The sequence below is a fragment of the Anser anser genome, assembly GCF_964211835.1.
Source record: "Anser anser genome assembly, contig: HAP1_SCAFFOLD_213, whole genome shotgun sequence".
Lineage (NCBI taxonomy): Eukaryota > Metazoa > Chordata > Aves > Anseriformes > Anatidae > Anser > Anser anser.
In genome coordinates, this window is record NW_028153731.1 from 20,159 (window position 1) to 41,648 (window position 21,490).

Here is a 21,490-nt window from a genome sequence, read left to right on the forward strand (position 1 = left end):
GGAGCTAGGAAATGAATATGCATAGATGAGTTGTGAAACCTAATGCATATGTAATATTTTAGGAGATAAAAGAGAACTGAGTGAACAAATCGGACAAAGTTAGATTTGGGCAGGCTTGCCCCTAACTTGCGGCGCCTAATAAAGCACCTTCGTATAATCACTTTGTGGATTATGTGTTTTCATGAACGCTAACATGCCCACCTCCCTGCCCTCTGCCCAGCGCAGTCCAGCAGCTCAGGCTGGGCTGGCCCCAGGGCAGTGTCCGGAGCAGGCTGCTGCAGGGCTCTGGGCACTGCCACCACAGCCCCAGCCCCTCTGAAGGGCACAGCAGCTCCTGGGGGCACAGAGGGCTCAGCCCCACAGATGGGACATCCAAGGCACAAGACAGCCCCCGGGAGGCCCGCAGCCCCTCCGTGCCATCCCTGGGGGTCTTCAGGCAGCTCCTCCTGCCCCAGGGCCAGGGCAGCCGGGCCCAAGCTGCTGCAGCCAGAAAGGGTTTGCTGGTCCCGTTACTTCCTCATCAGCTGCGATCCGGTCTCAGACAAAGAAGAGGCTGTAGCTGCATTTAGTTTGCTTAAATATGCCGAGAGCCTGGGGATAGCTTCTGCCGAGAGGCAAAACCCCTCTCTCAACAGAAGGGACGAGGAACAAAGCCTTCATCCTGTTAGCCTGATCTCACAGTGATACCCAGGCACAAAGCTGCAACAAGTAGCATTCCAGGAGCATCCGGCCCTATTGCTTCTTGTGCAACTGAATGGCCGCCTTCCTGAGCCTGTCGGGCTTCTCGGGCGTTCGACACCGCAAAGAAAAGGGAAGACGAGGTGGTGAGGCACAGGGAGCGAGCAAAGGCAGGGGCGGGCAGGGGCGCCCCGGGCACACAGGCCAGGTCCCCCCCTCAGGCCCCGAGACGCCCCCAGCCCGCCCACGACTCCTAAGATGGCGGCGCCCGCCCTGCCTGGTCAGGCGGTTGCACGGTTGCCATGGCAGCGAGCCCCAGCCAGCCGGCAGGGGGTGGGGCTCCGTTTGCCTGGCGGCTCTGGCAGCCAATCGGAGCCCGGGCTGAGGAGAGGCGAGCCCTGAGGGAGGAGCGGGAGGGAGGAGCGGGAAGCACTGAGGGGAGGCAGAGGCTGTGAGGGGTGGCTCCCAGAGCCCCGGCAGCGTGAGGGCAGCCGCTGCCCGGCCCTGCGTCGTGCCGTGGCGTGTTGTGTACCTTGGGGCGGTTCCCCTGGCCTGGGGACAGGCCGTGGGCAGCCCCAGTCAGGGGGAGACTGGCCCTTTAGCCCCGGCTGGGGTCTCGGAGCTCTTCTCGAGGACTGTTTCCTGGGAGAGCCTCGACGGTTCCTGGGATGGCGGAACCTCAGGCAGCACCGAGCGATTCTCGGAGAGGACCCCGATCCCCGGCCTGAAGAGCCCCTGAGCGAAGACCGCTGCTTTTTAAGTACAAGGGCAGTCTTTCAGAAATTGTTGGCCCCTGCCCGTGAGACACCGTGGAAGCTGCGCAGGGCTGTGGTGCCCGACAGGTAGGTACCTATCAGGTCCAGCAGTGGTACCCTCTTCCCTTACAAATGGTCTAGTGAAGGAGGAGCATAATGCTGTGCGCTGGGGCAACAGAACATTTGCTAAAGCATTTAAAGAAGTCATTTATACGCAGGACTATGGTGGAGACTATTAGGTCGGTCACCAAAAGGTGTGACATATGTTGGAGAAATAATCCGATAAACATGCAAAACTCCACTGCTGAGGGGCAGGCGCCTGGAGAGTATTGGCAGATAGACTTTACCGGACTGCCTAGAAAAGGGGGGCTGAAGTATTTGTTAGTCAAATTTGTTAGGTGTGGCCTGCAGCTCCCACAGGCCTCTCAGGAATGTCCCAGGAATGCGTGCGTGGTGTTTTTCTGGGGTGCTTGTGTATGCCTGCATGTGTCATCGCCTGGGTGAGGTGCTTGCCAAGAGGTTGTGAGCTGGCTGGCCTGGAGCCTGAGGTGTCTTTTCCTTGCTTTCCAGGGACTGAGGCTATCTGGGATGCTGTATGCGACTACATTCCGAAAGAGCTGAAGCGGGATAAGGTGGGCCGGTGTCGTGGGCCCTGCATGAGGCAATCCCTGCCCGAGCAGCATGGCGGTGCACTGAGACTGCCCAGGGTGCCCGGAGCAGCTTCTTGGCCAGCTGGGAGAGAAACCAAGGCCAGATGTGCTCTGCCTCTCAGGTGTTTGGCACACCCTAGGGCTTCCCTCTTCCCTGCGGTCTGAGTGGGGAGGGCGAGCAGAGAGAGGGGGGAATATCCTGGGTCCGTGCCTAGGACAATTGCTGGGAATCAGTGCCAGGTCTAATCCGTGTGCTGGAAACCTCTGGGCGCTTCTCTAGCCAAGGGATGTTGGCAAATGCTGTGAGGGGGGAGACGAAAGAAACTGAGGATGCGGCTCTTTTGCAAAGCTTTCCAAAGTGCCCCACCTTGCCCCATTGTCCCTCAGGAGTGGGCAGGGCACAGAGCAGTGTCCCCCTGCTCTGACAGCCATCCCTTTTCCCGTCTCTCAAGAACTCCCTCATCGGCCTTTCTGTCTTTTCTGTGTGCAGGGCGTTTGGGTTGCGGGACTCGGGACCTTTGGTGTTGTCCGAGAGCAGTTCCATGGCAAAGAAGGGCTGCTCTTGGTTCGAAGACCTTTCTTCCAGCTGGACATCGATGAGTTGTGGCTGGAGGAGATCTACTGTCCCACTGAGCTCCTCCCTGGTGAGAAGGCAGCAGCCCCCCTCTTCCTGCCCCATGTCCGGAACGGTTTGTTCTCCCTGCTCTTTGGAAAGGCCTGGGAGAAGTAGAGGATTGTCTCCAACGGTCAGGGTACAGCTTGAGTTCCCCCAAAAGAAACCGTGCCCCAGGAGCTCTTTCTCTTAGCGACCCTTTCTCTGGGAACTTGTTCTGAATGTTGCAAGCAACTTGGGCTTGCCGTGTCGCTGAGGATGTTGCTTCTCCTTGCAGATGGTGTCAAGATTGAGCCGCTGAAGTACGTGCAGCTATCGCGAGCCACCTCCTTCCCGCTGCACGTGGCGAAGAACTGCGTGCAAGAGACCATCCTCTTGTACTGCTTCCTCGTGAGGAACAAGGAGCACGTCCCCTTTGCCGTCAGGGACATTGGAGTTCTGCCACGCGAAGATGGTTTTCTGTGCGTGAAGTCTTATCTAGACTGCGTCAAACGTCCGGAGAGCGCCGCGGGCCTGGTTGCACTGCTCCACAGCGTAAGTTGGTGAGGTTTTGGGGGCTACTTCCATTTCTTTGGGAATCCTAGCAAAGGGTGAGCAACCTGACTGCTATTGGCCAGCCCGGACATGGCAGGCCAGTCAAATGCCTTTCCCCACGCTTGCCCCCTTAGCTGCTCTCTCCACGAGCAAAGAGAGTTTCTTCTGAGCGTCTGGATGCTTGCCCCTGCAAAAAGCCTGGCAGTGTTACTGTACAGCCTCCATATTCTGCCATTCTTGTGCCCGTGCTGCCGCGATTCCCGTCAGAGAGAATTGCCTGCATGTGGAGGGGAATTTAGGCTACCTTCTGTGGTGCTGCGGGAAGACTGACAACAAACCCCATGCATGGACATGACGGAAAAGGGATGCCATGCCTTGTGCGACACCAGGAGGATTACTGCCAGCAAGCTGCAACGGGTAGGAGGCCAGCCTTCTTCAAGCCCGTGTCATCGTTTGTTTTCCAGGTTTCATCTGACTGTGAGGAGAAGGCCGGAGGCCAAAGTTTCCACCACCTCGCAGGAGGAAGCTGCAGGAGAGCGCAGGATCAGAAGAGGTAAGGGAACAGGTCCCTGCTGTCTGGGGGTGGTCCCTGTCCCGTGCTGGCTGACTTGAACCAGGTTAAAAGGCAGTGCCCACGCAGCTGCTCGGAAGAGCTTCCTCCTTTCCTAGTTTCAGAGTGCCATCCTGGCAACCTGCTGCAGAGGAGGAAGTAGCTTTCCCTCCCCATCCTGACAAGCTGGGAGCCAGGCACAAGGCAGCAAGATGTGGAGAAGAAGCCTTCTACCAGGTGAGACCCCTGGGGGAAAGGAGGAAGGAGCCCCTTGCAGCCACACTGGAGAGATGTCCCCTTTGGACCCACCAGCCGCAGGGTGGCTCCTGACACACGTCCCAGCGGAGGCCGCTCTCTCAACGGATGGCAAGCGTGCAGCACGTTTGCCTGAGACTGGCACACCAGCTTCATTTTCCAGCAGGGCCCCGATCCTTGGGGGAGCTGAACGCAGAGCCTTGTTGCAGAAGCTCTTCTCCCTTCAGGAGCCCCCCCACATTGCAGCAGAGCCCATCTTCTTGTCTGTGGGAGCAAACGTCCCCTGCCTTCATTCTAACATGTCTCACCGTGTCTTAGGATTGCCGTGGCCCCATCTCCCCTGCTGTTTCTTCCAGCCTAAGGAGCTGTGATACCAGATGGAAAAGTTTCTTTCAGGCATTTTTTTCAAACGCTATCCCAAACGTTGTGGCAGGCACAAGAGAGTGCTGAGGTAGGGAGATGGCATGACTGGCCTCCTTACCTGACGGCTTTCTCCAATGGCTCCGCTGGCTCCCCAGCGATAACCTGTTTTCCACCCATAAGCGCACCGTGTTTCAGGGCCACAGAGGAGAAGCTGAAGTAAAGCCCGGGTGGGCCATAATGGTGTCTCTCGGATCCTGTCCTTGCACAAGACACCGCTCCCCTCCTTCTTCCACCAAAAAGGGCCTGGATACGGGCATCCCGAGCCTTCCTGAAGGCAGGTGGTGCCACAGCTTCGCGTTTGGCTCTCTCTGTCTCCGCTGAAGTGAACACGGCCAGTCCAATATGCCCACTCGCTGCGGAAGTGCCGTCTGCTGCAGAGGCTGACGCAGCTTGCGAGCGCGGACTGGAGACCGAATTCCCCTGGGCTCATGCAGCCTCCTCCCGGCGTCTGTTTGCAGCGTGCTCCCCCCGTGTCCAGGCAGCTCCCCCGGGACGAAGAAGGCAGACAGGCAGGAAACAGCTCCTCAAGCCAAGTCCACCACCACTGCGCTCCCTGCTCCTGAAGCCTCCAGGAGAGCGCTGCAGGTACCTGCTCTGCCTTGCTGCAATGACTGTGCTGTTTGGGCCTGTACAAAAGCCTCTGTGTGGAGCGATCCCGAGCAGGTCCCTTGGGATGCGTTCGTCTTCACATTTGTTACCTCCTTCATCTCTTCCTCAGGAGACGGAAGGTGGCGTCCCGCACACCTTCCCTGCCTCTTACTGCCTCCCGTGTTGCCATGAGCCACTTCATTTTGACCAGGGGCCATGGAAAAGGAGCAAGGCCTTTCTGAGTCGTTGATGGCAGAGGGCTTTGGTCACCGCGGGCTGTTCAGCTGTGTTTGTCACGAGTTGAGGAGCCTGGCCTAGCTTCAGGGCCCCTCATCCTTGAGGGTCGAAGCACTGCTGACAGACCGGCTGAGGCGAGGGGGCAGGAGTGTGGGTTAGGCCTGAGGGACAGCTGAGACCAATCCTGTCTGCTGTTGTGTTTGTTTTGTTGTTTTTTTTGTTTTTTTTTTTTTTCCCTCCAGGATGTCTGGAACCTGTCTTCACAGTGGGACCAAACAGACAGCTCATGGCCCACGTACCAAAAGCTACAAGAGCAAGCCCAGGCAGCCATGGCTGCATGGGAAGCCTGGTCTGAGGGGGAGGACCAACAGATACCCCAGGTACTGGCAGTGATCAACACCGCTGAGAACAGCGGCGATCCTCTCTGCCCGGGCTCCGAGGGCGGCAGGTCCCAGGGTGGTGGGAGCAGGACGGGCACGAGGCCGCAGGTCAGGGCTTTTGCTGCTCCTCCCTGTGAGGGAGAGGTTGTCAGCAGAAAGTGAGGGATAAAAGCAGCAGCCAGACGTGGGCTGGCAGCGCTGAGTCGCCTGGTTCGCAGGTCCTGCTGCAGGGTCCTTTCAAGAGGTCCTCTGGGAAAGAGCAGCTGTACGTCCAGTCCTGTTTGATGAGAGGGACTTCTCCTTGCAGCGATTCAACAGCCAACATGCTCGGACTCCCCATCCTCCAGCCCAGCCCAGGAGCAAGGTCAGGAAGAGGTGGAGGAAGGCTGAGAACCCTGCCCCAGCAGAGGAGTTGGGAGCAGCAGGCAAGCTGGAGAGACTCCAGCCTGAGTAAGTGTGTGCCGGCTCCGTTCCCGTCGTGGGGCACTGGAGTAGCTCTTGAGTGATGTCAGGACATGTCCAGGAGCCTGGTCCCCGAGTCCTGGGGTTGCCTGTGACACCCTTTGATTCCTCCTAAAGCGGGCATGACCTTGGTTACCGCCAAGGCCTAAAACTCACCACAGGTTGAAAGGGTGGGTGCACGTGGCACCGCATGGGTGCAGGGTCTGGATTGTAATGGGTAAAGCCTTGTTTGTTCATTAAATATTGCTGATGGGAAGGTTTTCAATGGTTAACTGCTTATACCCCCAATGTCCTGTTGAAGGAAAAAAACAAGTATAGGAATTTCCTGTTAAGTTAACAATTGCAGTAGAAACCAGCTCCAAAAAAGGGCAAAATGGCATTCCCCCTCACATGAGAACACACATATCAGCAGCAAAGTCACGACCCCGACGCAGAGGAAGACAACGATCTTCATCCCCACGACCACCAGAGGACTGACAAAGACCCCGTAGCAACAGGCCTCGCAGTCGTAAGAAGACACCAGGATGTGCCACTAAACCCGGAACTACTAGGCTATAAATGGAGACTCTGGCGGGCTTAGGTGCGCGCCGTTGGCGGAGCAGGAGACTCCCCGGCCGCCCAGCGCTGTTTTACTTATCGCTGCTTGCTGAGTTGCTCAAATAAATAGAAATTCGATCTACCTTACCCACGATGTGTCGGGAATGATTTCTACCAAAACTAATGTATAACATGGATGAGGGGAGAGGCAGAAGGGGTGTCTGACAGAGGCTGAGGAATCCCGTTCTCCTGTTGTTGCAGCCGCCTTTCCCCACGAGCACTCCAAGTTTTGGAAAGGTTGGAGCCGCATCGCCATCAACAAAGTGTATTCAGAAATGTTGCGGAGGCAAACCGGCTGCGGCAAGAGCAGCAGCAGCAGCAGCTCCCCCGGTAAGTATCTCCAAAAAGGGATGGTGCTTCCCGCTGCTGCAAGGCCCATCCTTCCCCTGGGGGCAGCACTGGGAGAAAGAGGGCACGTCTCCGACACCCCTCCCGAGACGGACGCAGGCTTTGGAGACTCTGGAGACTTTGGGACTGGAGCTCCCTGACACCTGACGGGGAGCGGCTGGGCACCCAGAACAGGCTTTCCCATGTGGGATGTGAAAGTCCTGTCTGAAAACAGAGGGGTCCCCTGGATGGCTGCCTCTCCCCTTTCCAAAGCCGAGAGGCTGTCCTTCCTTTGGAGAGCGCTGACGCCAGGACACCTTGCCCTGAGGGGGAATACCTGTGCAGAATACCCAGGGTCCTCCGCTCCACCTGACCCAGCCCCAGGCTGGTGAGCTGCACCCCTGGGGACCCTGTCGTGAGCTCGGGCACGAGGCATCTGTCTCACTTCTCGGCAGCCTTGAAGCTTCCTGGGAAGCAGACCCCTACGTGCACGGCCCGAGCTAAGCCTGCAGTATTTCTCTGTGTTCAGCCTGTACACAACCTGCTCATCCTCTTTTTTCTTTTGACTCCCTAGCGCTAGATGCTGGTACCGCAGTGGAGGGGAAGGTGCTGGGAATGGCGACGGCGGCAGCAGCGGAGCTCTGAGCAAAGGGGCTGGGAAGCTCTCCCGCTTTCCACCCCTGAATGGAAAATAAAGAGCACCGGGGCTCTTCCCAAACAGACTGCTTGTGTCACTTCATCCACCCTAGACTTGAGTACGCATAAGCTGGATCTCTGCTTTGAAAGAGGAATGTGGGTTGAAAGGAGAGCTCTTTCCAAGGCTCCCATTGCTATGCCTGCGCTGTCTTAAGTGTGGCTTCCCGTCATGATGCTCATCGCTGCCAGTTGCGCGCATTTCCAGTGCGGAAGTCTGTGTCTCAGCCCACGTCCCCATAGCTCCCTCCTAGCTAGGGGAGCTCCGTGGCAGACCTGGAGGGGAGGCCCATGGGGACGAGGAGCAGGCAGAGGCATGGGGAATCTGAGGGCATGTGAAAGGACTCTCAGGGCCAGGTGTGCGGGTGTGTATGTGCTTGTGAACCCCGAGAGTGCCGTGTGTGTGCCTGCAGCAGTGACCTGCTGTCTCTGCCAGCCCCAGGGCAGGAGGGGACTCGGCTGTCTGTGCCTGTGTGTTACGTGAGGCCTGTGTGTGGGTGCTGTTGCAAGCAGCGCCTTGTCTGTGGTTGTCTGTGTGGCCGGCTGTATCAGTGTCCTCCCTGAGTGTCCCTGGCACAGGTGCTCAGCTTCGTTACTGCTTGAACCTGCAAAGGGGAAACTGGCGGCGGTGTCCCTGAGCCTGGGCGCAGACCGGCCTGGGCGGAGACCAACCCCCTGGGCTGGGGACCCTGGGCACTGGGCTGGGTTCCAGCGGCCGTGCAGGACCATGCTGGGTGGTATCGGTCTGTACTGGATCATGAAGAATGCTATCAGAGCAATCCTGGCTTCACTCCATTGTTTTAGTTATTGCTGAGAAGGGCTTGCACAGTTTTAAGGCCTTTTCCGTTTTTTTTTTTATTTTTTTTTTCACATTGCCCTGCCAGTGAGGAGGCTGTGGTTGCAAAAAAGCTGGGAGGCAACACAGCCAGGACATCTGAGGCAAACTGGCCAAAGGGCTATTCCCTAGCATATAGAATCATAGACCGGTTTGGGATGGAAGGAATCTTAAAGATCATCAAGTTCCAACCCCCCTGCCATGGGCAGGAACACCTCCCACCAGACGAGGTTGCTCAATGCCCCATCTGTCCTAGCCTTGGACACTTCCAGGAATGGGGCATCCACAGCTTCTTTGGGCGACCTCTTCCAGTGTCTCCTCACCCTCACAGTAAAAATCTCTTCCTTACCTGAGTCTATCCTCAGCCTGTCTTCATAGGAGAGGTACTCCATACCTCTGATGATCATTTTTGTGGCTCTGCTCTGGACCAAGTGCAGGTCCGGGTCTCTCTTGTGCTGGGAGCCCTGCTATTCCATCCCCCGGACTCTGGAGGGCAGAGCAGAGGGGGAGAATCACCTCTCTCGCCCTGCTGGCCACTCTGCTTTTGATGCAGCCCAGGATACAGTTGGATTTCTGGGTTGCAAGTGCATATTGCTGGCTCCTGTTGAGCTTCTCATCGACCAGTACCCCCACGTCCTTCTCCACAGGGCTGCTTTCAAGGTATTTCTCACCTAGTCTGTACTGGTGTTTCAGAGAGCCCCTCTGCTCATGCATTAGATTGGGAGGCTGGGCATCTGGTTTGGATTGTTGGAAGCCCTAACTTCAAGAAGAATTCAAATGGAGCGTTGGACATGTAGAACAGTAAAGAGGCATTTTCTCCTGCTTCTGTGGTAGGCAATGGGCATAGCTGAAACACATCTGAAACAAAACTATTACCAGCTCGTACCGTTCCAGACAGACCCTTGATGATATATGGGTCAACCCCTGTGCTGCCAATTGTACAGACCTCCGAGTATTATTTTTTCAAAGGCAGTTAAACTTAATAAGCAATGACTTTTACTGGAACACTGAAGAAAGTCTATTCATCGAAGGCTGCATCTATATTAGGTGTGGAGATGGAGCAAGAATGTAGTTTTGCAACAAATGAATATTACAGCAAGGAGTATTTGTTATTGGTGCTCTGTGAGTGAATGAATGAAGTGGCCCTGTGGCTGCCACACCTTCTGTGATGATGGTAGCAAGGGAGACCCATGTTCCTGCTGGAGCTCTTTCTAGACTGTGAATTTATCCAAACTGTGTTGTGTTCCCTTGGAGGTATAGCAACAAGCAATGTAGTCCAATTGGAGAAGATCAGTAGATCAAAGCAGCTAAGGCTAAAGGCCTTACATATTCATCATGTGGTTCCAGCATCTAGGAGCTTTGGACTAGATTCGTTTGGAGCCATTGGACAAAAACGCCTGCAAACTTTGATTCAAATCTATCCGAAGAACAGGTGATTAGTTTGGGTTTTTATATCCCCTTTCGGGGTTGCAATACATTGATCTTGCACCTGAAACAGATCTTTAATTTCTGTTTCTTTAGAGAGAACATTCATTCATGTAGCACTAATCCTCTGTGAAACTGCAACTGGATGGAGTAAATGTGATTACTGGAGTTTTATTGTAAAACTACATTCTTGCTCCATCCCAGCATCTAACAGAGATGCAGCCTTTGAGGAATAGATTTTCCTTAGTGTTCTAAGAAGAGCTGCATCCGAAGGAACTGGGGTTCTCCTAGGACCACTACAGAAATACTTCTGCTCTCCATAGCTTGTCCAGCACGGGTAGTGTTGGTCAGAGCACAGTTGCCTCTGACACTTGGTGCATGACACTTAAGATAGACTCACAGTTGACACTGAGGTCAATCTGAAAATGAGAATCATGTTGGAGATGAGAAGAAGGTGACAGAGATGTACTTAGGGTAAATGAGTAATTTCTGTGCCCGTTTCCTCCAAGCTGAATAAGAACAAAGTGAATTAATTTGACAGTTGTCAGTAACTTAGATCACGATAGATTTTATTTCCTAATTGTTCTGACAGTACATTCTCGTGTCCGCTGTGGGTCTGTTCCGCTTCCTAGAGCAGGCAAGCTGGATTCTGCATTTGTCAGCAGAATTTTACATAAACTTTTCCTGAGTGCAGTCTACATGGATAGAATATAAACCGTGTTTAACTTCCTCCATCCAGCCAAATGAATAAGTATTTTATGTTAAAGGACTAAGCATCTTTTTTTTTTTTTTTTTTTTTTTCTGGGTGGGGTGGGGGCTGTGGGAAGGGGGGGTCTTTTTTCTAGACCTTACAAAATAGATCATGGCAACGTTCTATTGTAAAATATGAAAACAGTTATCTTAAGAAACAAAGATGTATAGCAGCTAAGTGTAGTAACCAGTGAAAAGCGTTTTGCCAGTCGAACTTGAACCAAAAGAGATGGGAGAATTCTGCAGAAAGCAAATAAAGACAGGGAATCAGGGTGCCTGATGGAAAGCCAGCAAAAGAGTGAGCGCTTTTTTCATCTGCTGTAATAAAAATGATAAGAAAATCTGTTTAATATAAAACAAATTCAATTCAGATGATCAAGCTGGGGACTGGTCTGCGTGAGAATGATACAGAATCTGTGTTAGCTGTTTTAAAGAAAAAGTTAAATAAGTCTGGGTTGCTGTGATATCATTGACGCTGTCTGAAGAAAGTTATTGACCAGGAGGTTTCTTAAGTTTTTCACGGGTGTCTTAGGAGGAAAAGAAATGAAAAACGGAGGGAAGTGAGAGCAGGAAGGCTTATACAGTGTCGAAAAACTGAACATCCCGGGATAAATGCTTAGTTCTACGGAGAATGTATACTAATGCTTAGTTCTACCAGAGCAACTGGCCAAAAGGAAAAGGCTTTTTTTTTTTTTTTTTTTTTTTTTTTTTTTTTTTTTTCCAGTGCTCAAGATTGGAATTGGGGAAAAAATGATGGGAATCCATCCGTTTTTCTACTTACCCAATTTGCTTAGGCCCTTCTTAGGAAGGGACGTGCCGGAAAAATTGGATGCAAAAGTTTCTTTGGAACAAGGGAAAATGGAAATCAAAGTAACATCTTAAGCTCTGAAGTCTATCTATCCGCGGCGAGTCCAGAGAAAGCTCCAGATAGGACTCCCTGCAACTGTTGGTGCGCAAGTTAGGTGGAGCTATCCCCCTTGTGCCCGGCGTGGGTGCGCAGCGCCGAATAAACAGACCTGCTTTATAACCATTGTGAGGTTCTAGATAGAGTCTGACTTCCGCAAGTCAGTAGCTGACCAATGCTGTAGAGCTCAGAACAGATGTCATCAACAGACTTCAAGTGACTGATCAGGGAATTTGATTAGCTAATATGACTGATTAGCTCTAACTACCAGGACTAAAAGTTTGGTATTTCTGGAGAAGATCGTGTAGACGAAGGAGTGCTCAAATGATGATGTACTAGTTTTGAAGTCTACAAGTATATTCTACCAAACTTTTTAAGAATAAATTCCATGCTAGGCCAATTGTAATGAAATTTTTCTATTATTTCTACAAAGCTGTCTCAGTTTGAAACCTTGAGACAGTTCAGTGTTGGGTAGTCATCTGTCTCAAAATGCTGAGAAGATGGGGCTGCATTCATTTGCAAACTGGCTGTCCTAAAGGCCTTAAACTTTGCATTATGTTGAGGCAGTGGTGATCTCAGCCTTCTTGTATTTCTCTGAGTAATGTAGCTCCCAAAAGAGATCCCAAGGTCCAGAAAAGACATGGAAATAATTGGTGGCTTGTAAGGAAAAATCACATTCCATCACACAGCACCACCAGAGCTGTCTGTAGAGTTTAGAAGTCAGCTGAAGTTATTTATGTTTCATCTGAAGGGAGTAAGAAAAGAGCAGTTAATATAAAAGAATGCATGTCTGACAATCATACAAGCGGATGGGAGCCTGTTTTATCTGGGTGTCCTGGTTCCAGTTAGGACAGAGTTAATTTTTCCTCATTCTAGCTGGTAGGGTGCTATGTTTTGGATTAGGATGAGAAGAGCGCTGATAACATGCTGATGTTTTAATTGTTGCAGAGCAGTGTTTACACCAGGCCAAGGACTTTTCGGCTTCTCGCTCTGTCCTGCCAGCGAGCAGGCTGGGGGTGCAGCAGGAGCTGGGAGGGGACAGAGCCAGGACAGCTGACCCAAACTGGCCAAAGGGGTATTCCATACCATCTGACGTCATGCTGAACAATATATAGGGGTGGCTGGCCGGGGTGGGGGGCCGGCTGCTCGGGGAAAGGCTGGGCATCGGTCAGCGGGTGGTGAGCAATTGCATTGTGCATCACTTGTTTTCTTACACATTATTATTATTAATACTATTATCATTATCACTATTATTATTATTATTGTTATTATTATATTCCTGTCTTAATAAACTGTCTTTATCTCAACTCACCGGCTTCACTTTCCCGTTTCTCTCCCCCATCCCAGAGAGGGAGGGGGGAGGGTGAGCGAACGGCTGTGTGGTGTTTAGCTGCCAGCCGGGTTAAACCACAACACTGGGTCTGTGCATTTTGTATCTGTATGCTGTTGAGGAGATTGTCAGAATTCTGATTAGAGAATAAGGAACCTACAGAAAGTGCAGTACGCAAATGCTGGAGAGCACGGGTCAAAGTTTTACGCTTCCTGGGACTGCCTAGCATATTAAGAGGTCTAGGGAAGAAATGGCTGTGGTTCGACATTAATAGCACATTGACAAGTGTGATTTAAACCTATCCACATCTAAATCAGTCAGCCCTACTGAAATCTTCAAATACTTAAGAGGTAACCCGTAGCCAATGGTGTCAAAAAGTGCTGTGAGATTTGAGAAAGTAACCTGCATTTCTCTCCCATAACAGTTTTGTCCTTGTGTGAGAAGCGAGTGAGGGATTTTGCTGCCCTTGTGTCTTTTGTTTAACCTCTATCAGCACCACAGGTAGTAAACTGCCACTGTCTTAACTAAATGTTACGCCTTTGAGAAACAAATCAGATGGCAAATAATCTGTTAAGAGCTGACTGCCTTCTTCCCCCCAGACAGCTGAGATGCACCTCTTTTTCCCTCTCCCAAGCACTTGCTGCTTTGCACTTCCTTTTCTTTCATTGGAGAGTCAGATAAATCGGTTGCTTTGCACTAGTATATGTTCCTTGGAAAGCCGCTTAAACTCTCTTCAAACACTGCACTACCTATAAATTGATTGCTTCCTCTAAGTGGCGCTTCTGCTCTAGCCGGATCCTCTAAATCCCATTTTACTGCTTCTGCTTACTAAGCAGGTGAGAGAAACTTTCATAACCGGTGAGCAGAGAAGAAGGAGCTGTAGTTCTGTATAAAGGAAATGTTTGGAAGTTTTGAAGATGTTTCCCCTGCTCAGCTGCCATCCCTATGTTAATCAATTGCCTGATCTTTTGCATTACAGCAGAAGTCTTGATTCAGTTATTAAGGAAAGTTATTTCTGAAAATACTCAGCCCCCTCTGTGCATGCCAAACCTTTAATGGCACTGTGCAATACGCACATTGCAGTGATAAATCAGGTTGTGGAATGAATGGCAACATAAATATTTGGCTCCAGATCCAAAATGTCATTTATTTGGCCATTTTATTTAGGGTAGCACCCCCCGCCCCTCCCATTCCTTCCACCTCCCTTCCCTCCCCTCCCCTCCCCTCCCCCCCCCTTACACTCCCCTGCCCTACACTCCCCTCCCCTACACTCCCCAATACTCCCCTACGCTCCCCTCCCCTATACTCCTCTCCCCTACACTCCCCTCCCCTACAATACCCTCCCCTACACTCCCCTATATTCCCCTATACTACCCCTCCCTACACTCCTCTCCCCTATGCTCCCCTATACTCCCCTACACGGCCCTCCCCTCCCCTGCCCTGCCCTCCCCTCCCCTCCCCTGCCCTGCCCTGCCCTGCCCTGCCCTGCCCTCCCCTCCCCTCCCCTGCCCTCCCCTTCCCTCCCCTCTTGTCCTCTCTTCTCCTCCTCTCCTCTCTTCTTCTCCTCTCTTCCCCTTTCTTTCACAAACTTGAATGCCGAAGAGGGAGAACCGTCACTTCAAATCGCTTCAGTCATTCTCGTAGCTTATATCACTGCCTGATTCATGGGAATCCATCAGCGGTAATCATTAGCGTTGCAGCTGCTGGGTCACTAGTCAAGCAAGAGTCTCAAACTGGGAATCGCTGACTTCTTTCTGTGGCTCAGACAGGTGACTTTCAATTCCACCCTGCCTTGGACACGTCCTCTTGCTGTGTCCCCACCTACAGTGCAGTTTTGCTTAGAAGCAGAAGCACGGTTTTGAAGTAGTTCCACTACTTCCATTTTCAATGATTTAGCTTGGCTAGCCAAGTGGCTTCTGTAAATAGAACACAATCAAGAGATTTTGGTTAGAAACGACTAACTGAGCAGTTCCTTTCCACATGGGCAATGAATGTTTACCCTTTCCTAATGGAGACTACAGTGTAGGAGATAATGACAGATCATTCAGAGAGCTTTGAAATAGCCCTTGGGGATGCTTAGTCCAGAGGACCAGAGTAAATCCGTCTAAAATACACCATGGAATCACTCTGAGTTACTTCCTAACAGAAGCATGTCCTTACTATGTCTGCTATGGCTTCAGCTGGTTTCAGTGTTCTTCTTCACCTAATACTTCAATTAAGAGTTCTAAAGGAAGACGGAAAGATGGAGAAATATCTAAATCACGGATGAAAAGTGCTTTGAGAACGTTGGCCATTAGCCCCATAAAGCATCAAAGTGCTGTCCTCTGAAGCAAATGCTTTATTCTCTTGATATCGAAGGAGGTAAATAAATCCAATGTTGTAACATTAAGGATTGGTTAGAAAAGTAAACCTTGAAAACAAGTAAAGGAGAAGACCAAGTAAGCAATTGCAGTGCCTGTGGGGTAACTGCAGGGTTAGGCAAAGAACTATTGTGCAATGCAATCTTGTTATAAAAGAAGTATTATGTGAATTTTTACTGTTTTATTTCTTGAGTGTTCTATTTGAAAGGGAGTGAATCTATCAGGATTAGCTGTTTAGTTTAGAAATGTAATGAAAATTGGCTTCTCTTTCCTTTTGAGTTCACCCCTTTTTATAGGATTTTATAATCGAGTAAGTAGGTATTTTTTTAAAACAGGGTAAAAGCGGGTAATTATGTGCACAATTATTTTTAAAATACAGTAACAATAGCAAGGATGAGATGAAGGGTATTTATACACTATTATACTGTCACGGTATGTGCCGTACATTAGTAACAGTCAGAGGATTCATGTTAGTGAACAAAAGATGTCTTTAAATAAGTAAATAAATAATTAAATAAATATGCATATAGGTAGATAGATTGACAGATAGATAGACAGACAGACGGGCACCTAAGAAACTGCTGTGAAGCTTCTTGCTCTCTTTTCTAAAAGTTAAAGTGAATACAGCATCAGGGTGTGTTAGAAACATTACAAGCATTACCTTCAATCCACCACAGGTACACACGAGAGGTCAGTCTGCAGGTTGTGAAGGCAAAGAAACTGCTCTGGTTTGATGTGAAGAACCAAGACGTAAGTTGCTGTCAGAGAAAAGATGCTGTCAAAGTGCGTCACGTCTACGCTAGAGCATCTCTGCCAGCATCTGTAGTGCATCTATATGCACCTATAGTGGAGCATCTCTACTTATCCAGTCTGGGTGATCTTAGGAGCATTCTGAAGCCCCAGAGGAGGGTCTGTTTGTCTTTTTTGCTTTTATAGCCAGTGAAAATTCTTATAATTTTACACAGAGTGGATGAAAAACACTGAGTGTACTTCCAATCTTCACAGCTTCTAAGCAAGTGGAGATGAGGTTGTGGAATAAGCAAATAAAGTGTTGATCTGGAAGCAGCCTAAAGATTGTCTTTAACCAGGGCCTTGCATTCTTCATTTTTATACCATTACTTGCCTTCAAGTGCATGATCATGATTTTATTAACTTTCTACCACTACAGAAATGCACCTGAGTCTTTCACAAAACTTACGGGTGGTAACTGGAAATATTCATCAGCATTCTCTATTTCCTTCTTCATCTCAATTCTCTTCTGGCCTGTGAAGCTTTTCAGATCAGAGATGAAGATCAGCTATAATACAGAGTTTTGGAGACTGCAAAGGAAAAGAAGAATCATACTGAAAACTCTTTTCAGCCTCACGTGCAATCATCAAAGAAAAGAATACCAAAAGGATACTGCTTTATCACGGTAAGCATAAATTTGAGCATAGGTCTCCTATAAGTGAAGCGAGGTTAAACAGGTTCCAAAGAAGGTGAAGGAGCACACCCAAAATCATTTCCATAAAACCGTGGTTTCAAACAAATGGTTTAAAGATTTAGATTTTCTTACAGGTGAAGAATGAAAATATAAAATAAAACAAAATAAAAAATTACCAGGACATACAGTTTTCTTCTAGCTTGCTTTGCTTCATTCAGAATCTGAGTCTTGGGTCACAATCAGGGAGCAGCATTGTACAGAAATGCCAAAGCCTCCCCAAGCTTGTTATATCTTCATCAACAGGGCTTTGATACTGCTGCCTCCTCAGCAACATCGGCAATTTAGTAGGAAAGTTGGTGTCCACCAGGTCAAATTAGGAAGAGGAAATCCCTCTTGCCACAACTTCACACTCACAGCAGAGTTGGCAGGACAGAGCGATGGACAGAGAAGTATCTATGAGAGTGTTAGAAAACAGACTTTAGAACAGATTTCCATCAACCCAGGAAAAATTACTTGCTCATCCCTTCAAACTAAACTCTAAGTAGAAGGAGGTGATCCCAAGCTGCATTCCTGACATCTATGCTGCAAAGTCATCCAATGTGACATGTTACTATACCAGCCTGTTAGGAAGACAAACAAGAGTTTTGAGTTTATGATGTTTGTTTAGAATTAAGCTCAAAGCGTTAGTCCTTTGATATGTTTTTGTCTGCAAGTGTTTTCACTGTTTCCCAGACAATGTCTCCAGCAAGCTAGCTGCTTGTTTCATTTGGCCAGATATTTGGCCATATCTGGCCAGATATTTGCCTTCTTAGTCAATAACCAAATCTGTCAAGTTAAGAACATGTAATTAATGAGAAGGAAATCCTTTTATTTTGATCTGAGTTCACTTTTTTGTTTTTTGGTTTTTTTTGGTTTTTTCTTTCTAGACCAAGAATGAATCACGGAGAACCAGCAAAACTGAGGTGAAAAATGAAATGAAAAATGTTAAGGTCAGGCAGCTTGCTCACTGCAAGTGCTAATCTGGAAGCAGATGGAGTGCATCTTCATACACCACATCCTGAGACGCTCAACAGGTCAGCCCATTTGATGAAGTACATTGCTGTCCTGAATTTTAATGTGACAGGGGTACTTTTAAGTCTCTTGTTTATGCTTTAGTACTTGAGGCGTATGGCAGGAGCACAGCACACTCTTATTTGTCCACCCTTATTTGTTGATGGTGTGTAGGAAAAAGAGAACGTGCAGAGGCCCTCACCCATACATTGCATCTGTCACTCTGTGCAGCTACATCACTGAGCAAAAGTACCAAACATAATGCTTGTGAAAGGACTTTACACAAACTACAGAATACTAAAACGAAGCATTCACAATAAAAACACATTTTTTGCCTCAGCCAAGCATCAAACCACTTACAGAAGGGCATGGGCCCTCTCTGTGCACCTCAAGGTGGGATCCACAAATCCTCACGTGGTTTCATCACATCCAGCACGCTTCTCTGTCCCTCCTAGCTAAACTTGCACAGAGGCAGCTGCTCCCAAATTGCCATGGTGACATCACTCAGTTCTGTTTCTGAAGTCATCACCGTAGGCGCCTTGCAATGACAACAGAACACTCTCTGTTGCTAATGCGTATGTCTCAGAAACAATTAGAGAAGTGCCACTATCCCCAAGTTGACTTGAATTAGAGTAGTTCAAAAATGATTCTCTGCTACCATACATCCGTGGAAGGTGTGGGATAAATCTTGTCCTTCAGCAAGGATTACAGACAAAAGGAGCTTGATTGTGATACGTTCCCCTTACTTCCAGAGCTGTTGACTTTTTATTTCCGTGTAAGAAAAAAGAAGGTGAACTCAACAATTCTCTTCCTCCGAGTTGGGAATATGAAATAAGCCCAATTATCCAGGAAGCCTTAAAAAGGAAACTATATTTTTCCTTGTTAAACACCTTGTTTCTTCTGAAAAATTTTCCAGTACTTTGCAGCTGCGGTGGTTTTAATCGGGTGGGCAGCCGAGTTCCACCACGGCCACTCTCTCACTCCCCTTCCTCAAAGAGAAAGGGGGAGCAAATGCGATGCAAAGGGCTCAAGGGTTGAGATAAGGACGGGGAGATAGCCCCCTGCCCCTGCTCCCCGTGGGGTCCCTCCCACGGGATGCCGTCCTTCCCGAACTGAGCCTGCGGGGGCTGCCCGCAGGCAGCAGCTCTTCAAGAACAGCTCCCACATGGCTCCGTACCACGGGGTCCATCCATCCCCCAGGAGCAAACTGCTCCAGCACGGGTCCCCCACGGGTGGGCGGCAGCTCCCCCCAGCCCCCCTGCTCCTGCATGGGCTCCTGTCCACGGGCTGCAGCTCCGGCCCGGGGCCTGCTCCTGCGGGGGCTCTCCATGGGCCGCAGCCTCCTCCAGGCCACATCCACCTGCTCCACCGGGGGCTCCTCCACGGGGGGGCTGCAGCGTGGAGATCTGCTCCGTGTGGGACCCATGGGCTGCAGGGGGACAGCCTGCTCCACCAGGGGCCTCTTCTCATGCTGCAGGGGACTTCTGCTCTGGCACCCGGAGCACCTGTCCCCCTCCTTCTTCGCTGATGTAAGTGCCTGCAAGGCTGTTTCTCACTCCTCTCTCTCTCCCTGTGAAGCAGCCTTTTTTGTTATTTTTTTCCCACTTCCTTAAATATGCTCTCACAGAGGTGCAAACAACATAGGTTATTGGCTCGGCTCTGGTCAGCAGCAGGGCCTTTATCTGACATGGGGCAGCTTCTAGATTCTTCTTACAGAAGCCACCCCTATGGCCCCCTGCTACCAAAACCTTGCCACATAAACCCACCAGAGCAACCCTTTTGGTGAAGAAATTTTTCCTAATAACCAACCTAAACCTCCCCTGGCGCAACTTAAGGGTTTTTGCTCTTGTCTTGTCACGTGGGGCTTGGGAGAAGAGAACCATTCCCACCTCCCTGTGTTAGTAATAGAAGAAGAAATAATACAATATTGTTTAATATGTTACATTTGCGATGTACTGTTCCGAGGCTGCGCTTGGAAGATACAAAATATATGTGTAAGGGTAACATGAGAGAATGCACCGATTCATGATGAGTTGTAAGGCGGATTAGAAGAATGCTCAATTTGCAAGACATCTGGATAACTGGGGCTTCTTGGGCTCTGGGAACTGGATCAAACCAACCTTGCGGTTTGGACTGAGACCAAGGGCTCAGAGAGCATGCGTGAGAAGGAAAGGTTAAAAAGTTCAACTCTGATGAAGACATCTTACTTCATCCCGACGACCACCCGGACGACCACCAGAGATTAGTACGCAAGCGCAGAAGGACTGATAAGATAACTAGCATACGAAGCGAGGCTAGGTGGAGCTACGAAATGAATATGCATAGATGAGTTGTGAAACCTAATGCATATGTAGTATCTTAGGAGATAAAAGAGAACTAAGAGAACAAATCAGACGAAGTTAGATTTGGGCAGGCATGCCCCTAACTTTCGGCGCCTAATAAAGCACCTTCATATAATCACTCTGTGGATCATGTGTTTTCATGAACGCTAACATTTTGGCGACCCAGATGGGACCTCGTGTTCACTGCTGAGGCGGCTCGCGAACTGATCATGCTCCAGCCGGCACCGAGGAGTTTCTCGGGGAGCCATCGGCCGCGACCGACCCCCGCTGCTCACAACGTACCTCTGAAAGGGTAAGAAAAAGGTGCTTTCTGGTAATCGGTACCGATCTGGTCTGGGAGCCTGCCGGTCAGACGCGGCGAAAGCCACGGACGGTTGGGCTAGGGAATTCCCGTGGTAAGCCTAGGCGCCGTCCGTCAGACAGTCGCGAAAGCGCTGCAGGTTCGGCATCAGTGGTCTGGTTTTGCTGCAGGCTCAGCATCTGGTTCGGTTCGGTAAAAGCTATAGCTGATAATGGAAAAACTTAAAAGTATTCTGGGTGGTAATGCTTCAGTACCGCGATCCTCCCCTTTGGGCTGTTTACTAGCACACTGGAAGGAGGGGTGTTTCGGGCAGGAGTTACGAAAGGGTAAACTGGTTGATTACTGTAATGTTTGGTGGCCACAGTATGAACTAGAAGATCAAGAAAGTTGGCCAGAAAACGGAACCTTACAGTACAATACTATCTTACAATTAATGTTATTTTGTGAGCAAGAAGTGCAAGGGGCCTCTCTGTGTGATTGCGTGATTGTGTTGTGAGTGAGACGCAGCATCGCTGCGAAGCGAGTGCGGAGTTCCGATCCGCGGTTCCGTATTCTCCGCGAGGGGAGCAGCCGGAGACGAACGAAGCGCATGACAGACCGAAAAGAAGTGCTGCTTTATCCAAATGTTGATTGGTGGTGCCCAATATACGGGCCCGACGGTGCATCTTGTAATCCTATTTCGTTCTTAAATGTTTTGAGTGTGACAAGGAGGAAGGTGGGAGCATTATCTAAGTAACAGTTTCAAAGTTTCGGTATATTTGCGGTGGTGTTTGGTCGGTTTCCCAAGTATCAGGGGAAGGGGGCTGACTGATTATCAAAGCGGTAGAATGGAGAGCCACTTCTTTGGTGGTTCGGGCCTGAGCCCTGGGAATTTGGTAAGAAGGGGGAGAGCGAATTTATTTAGGCCTCAATACCTTTTAAACCCCCGTCTTGATGGATACACAGGAGTGATTCCTTGTTTTGTGTAGGCTTACTAACAAAGTGCATGAGAAAAATTAGCATTCGGCTTGAAATTCGGCCTTGTTGAA

The 21,490-nt window shown here is 49.9% G+C and overlaps 2 protein-coding genes across 2 annotated transcripts in view; both read left to right on the forward strand.

Annotated features, from left to right (window-relative positions):
* Positions 1 to 2,573: 2,573 nt before the first annotated feature.
* On the forward strand, positions 2,574 to 5,021 carry LOC310890686 (uncharacterized protein; the record flags this gene model as incomplete). The annotated part of the gene is made up of 5 exons (XM_083852994.1): positions 2,574 to 2,727; positions 2,974 to 3,230; positions 3,695 to 3,783; positions 3,900 to 4,017; positions 4,917 to 5,021. Coding segments are annotated over 5 exons (723 nt in total), but the record flags the coding sequence as incomplete, so codon positions are not given.
* Positions 5,022 to 5,065: 44 nt separating this feature from the next.
* The window catches only part of LOC310890684 (uncharacterized protein), a gene marked incomplete at both ends in the record, with an annotated part of 33,274 nt that continues 16,849 nt past the window's right edge, over positions 5,066 to 21,490 (forward strand). Inside the window, one exon of the mRNA XM_083852992.1 lies at positions 5,066 to 5,086. Within this exon, the coding sequence (XP_083709118.1) occupies positions 5,066 to 5,086 (21 nt within the window). The remainder of the gene's footprint in view (positions 5,087 to 21,490) is intronic.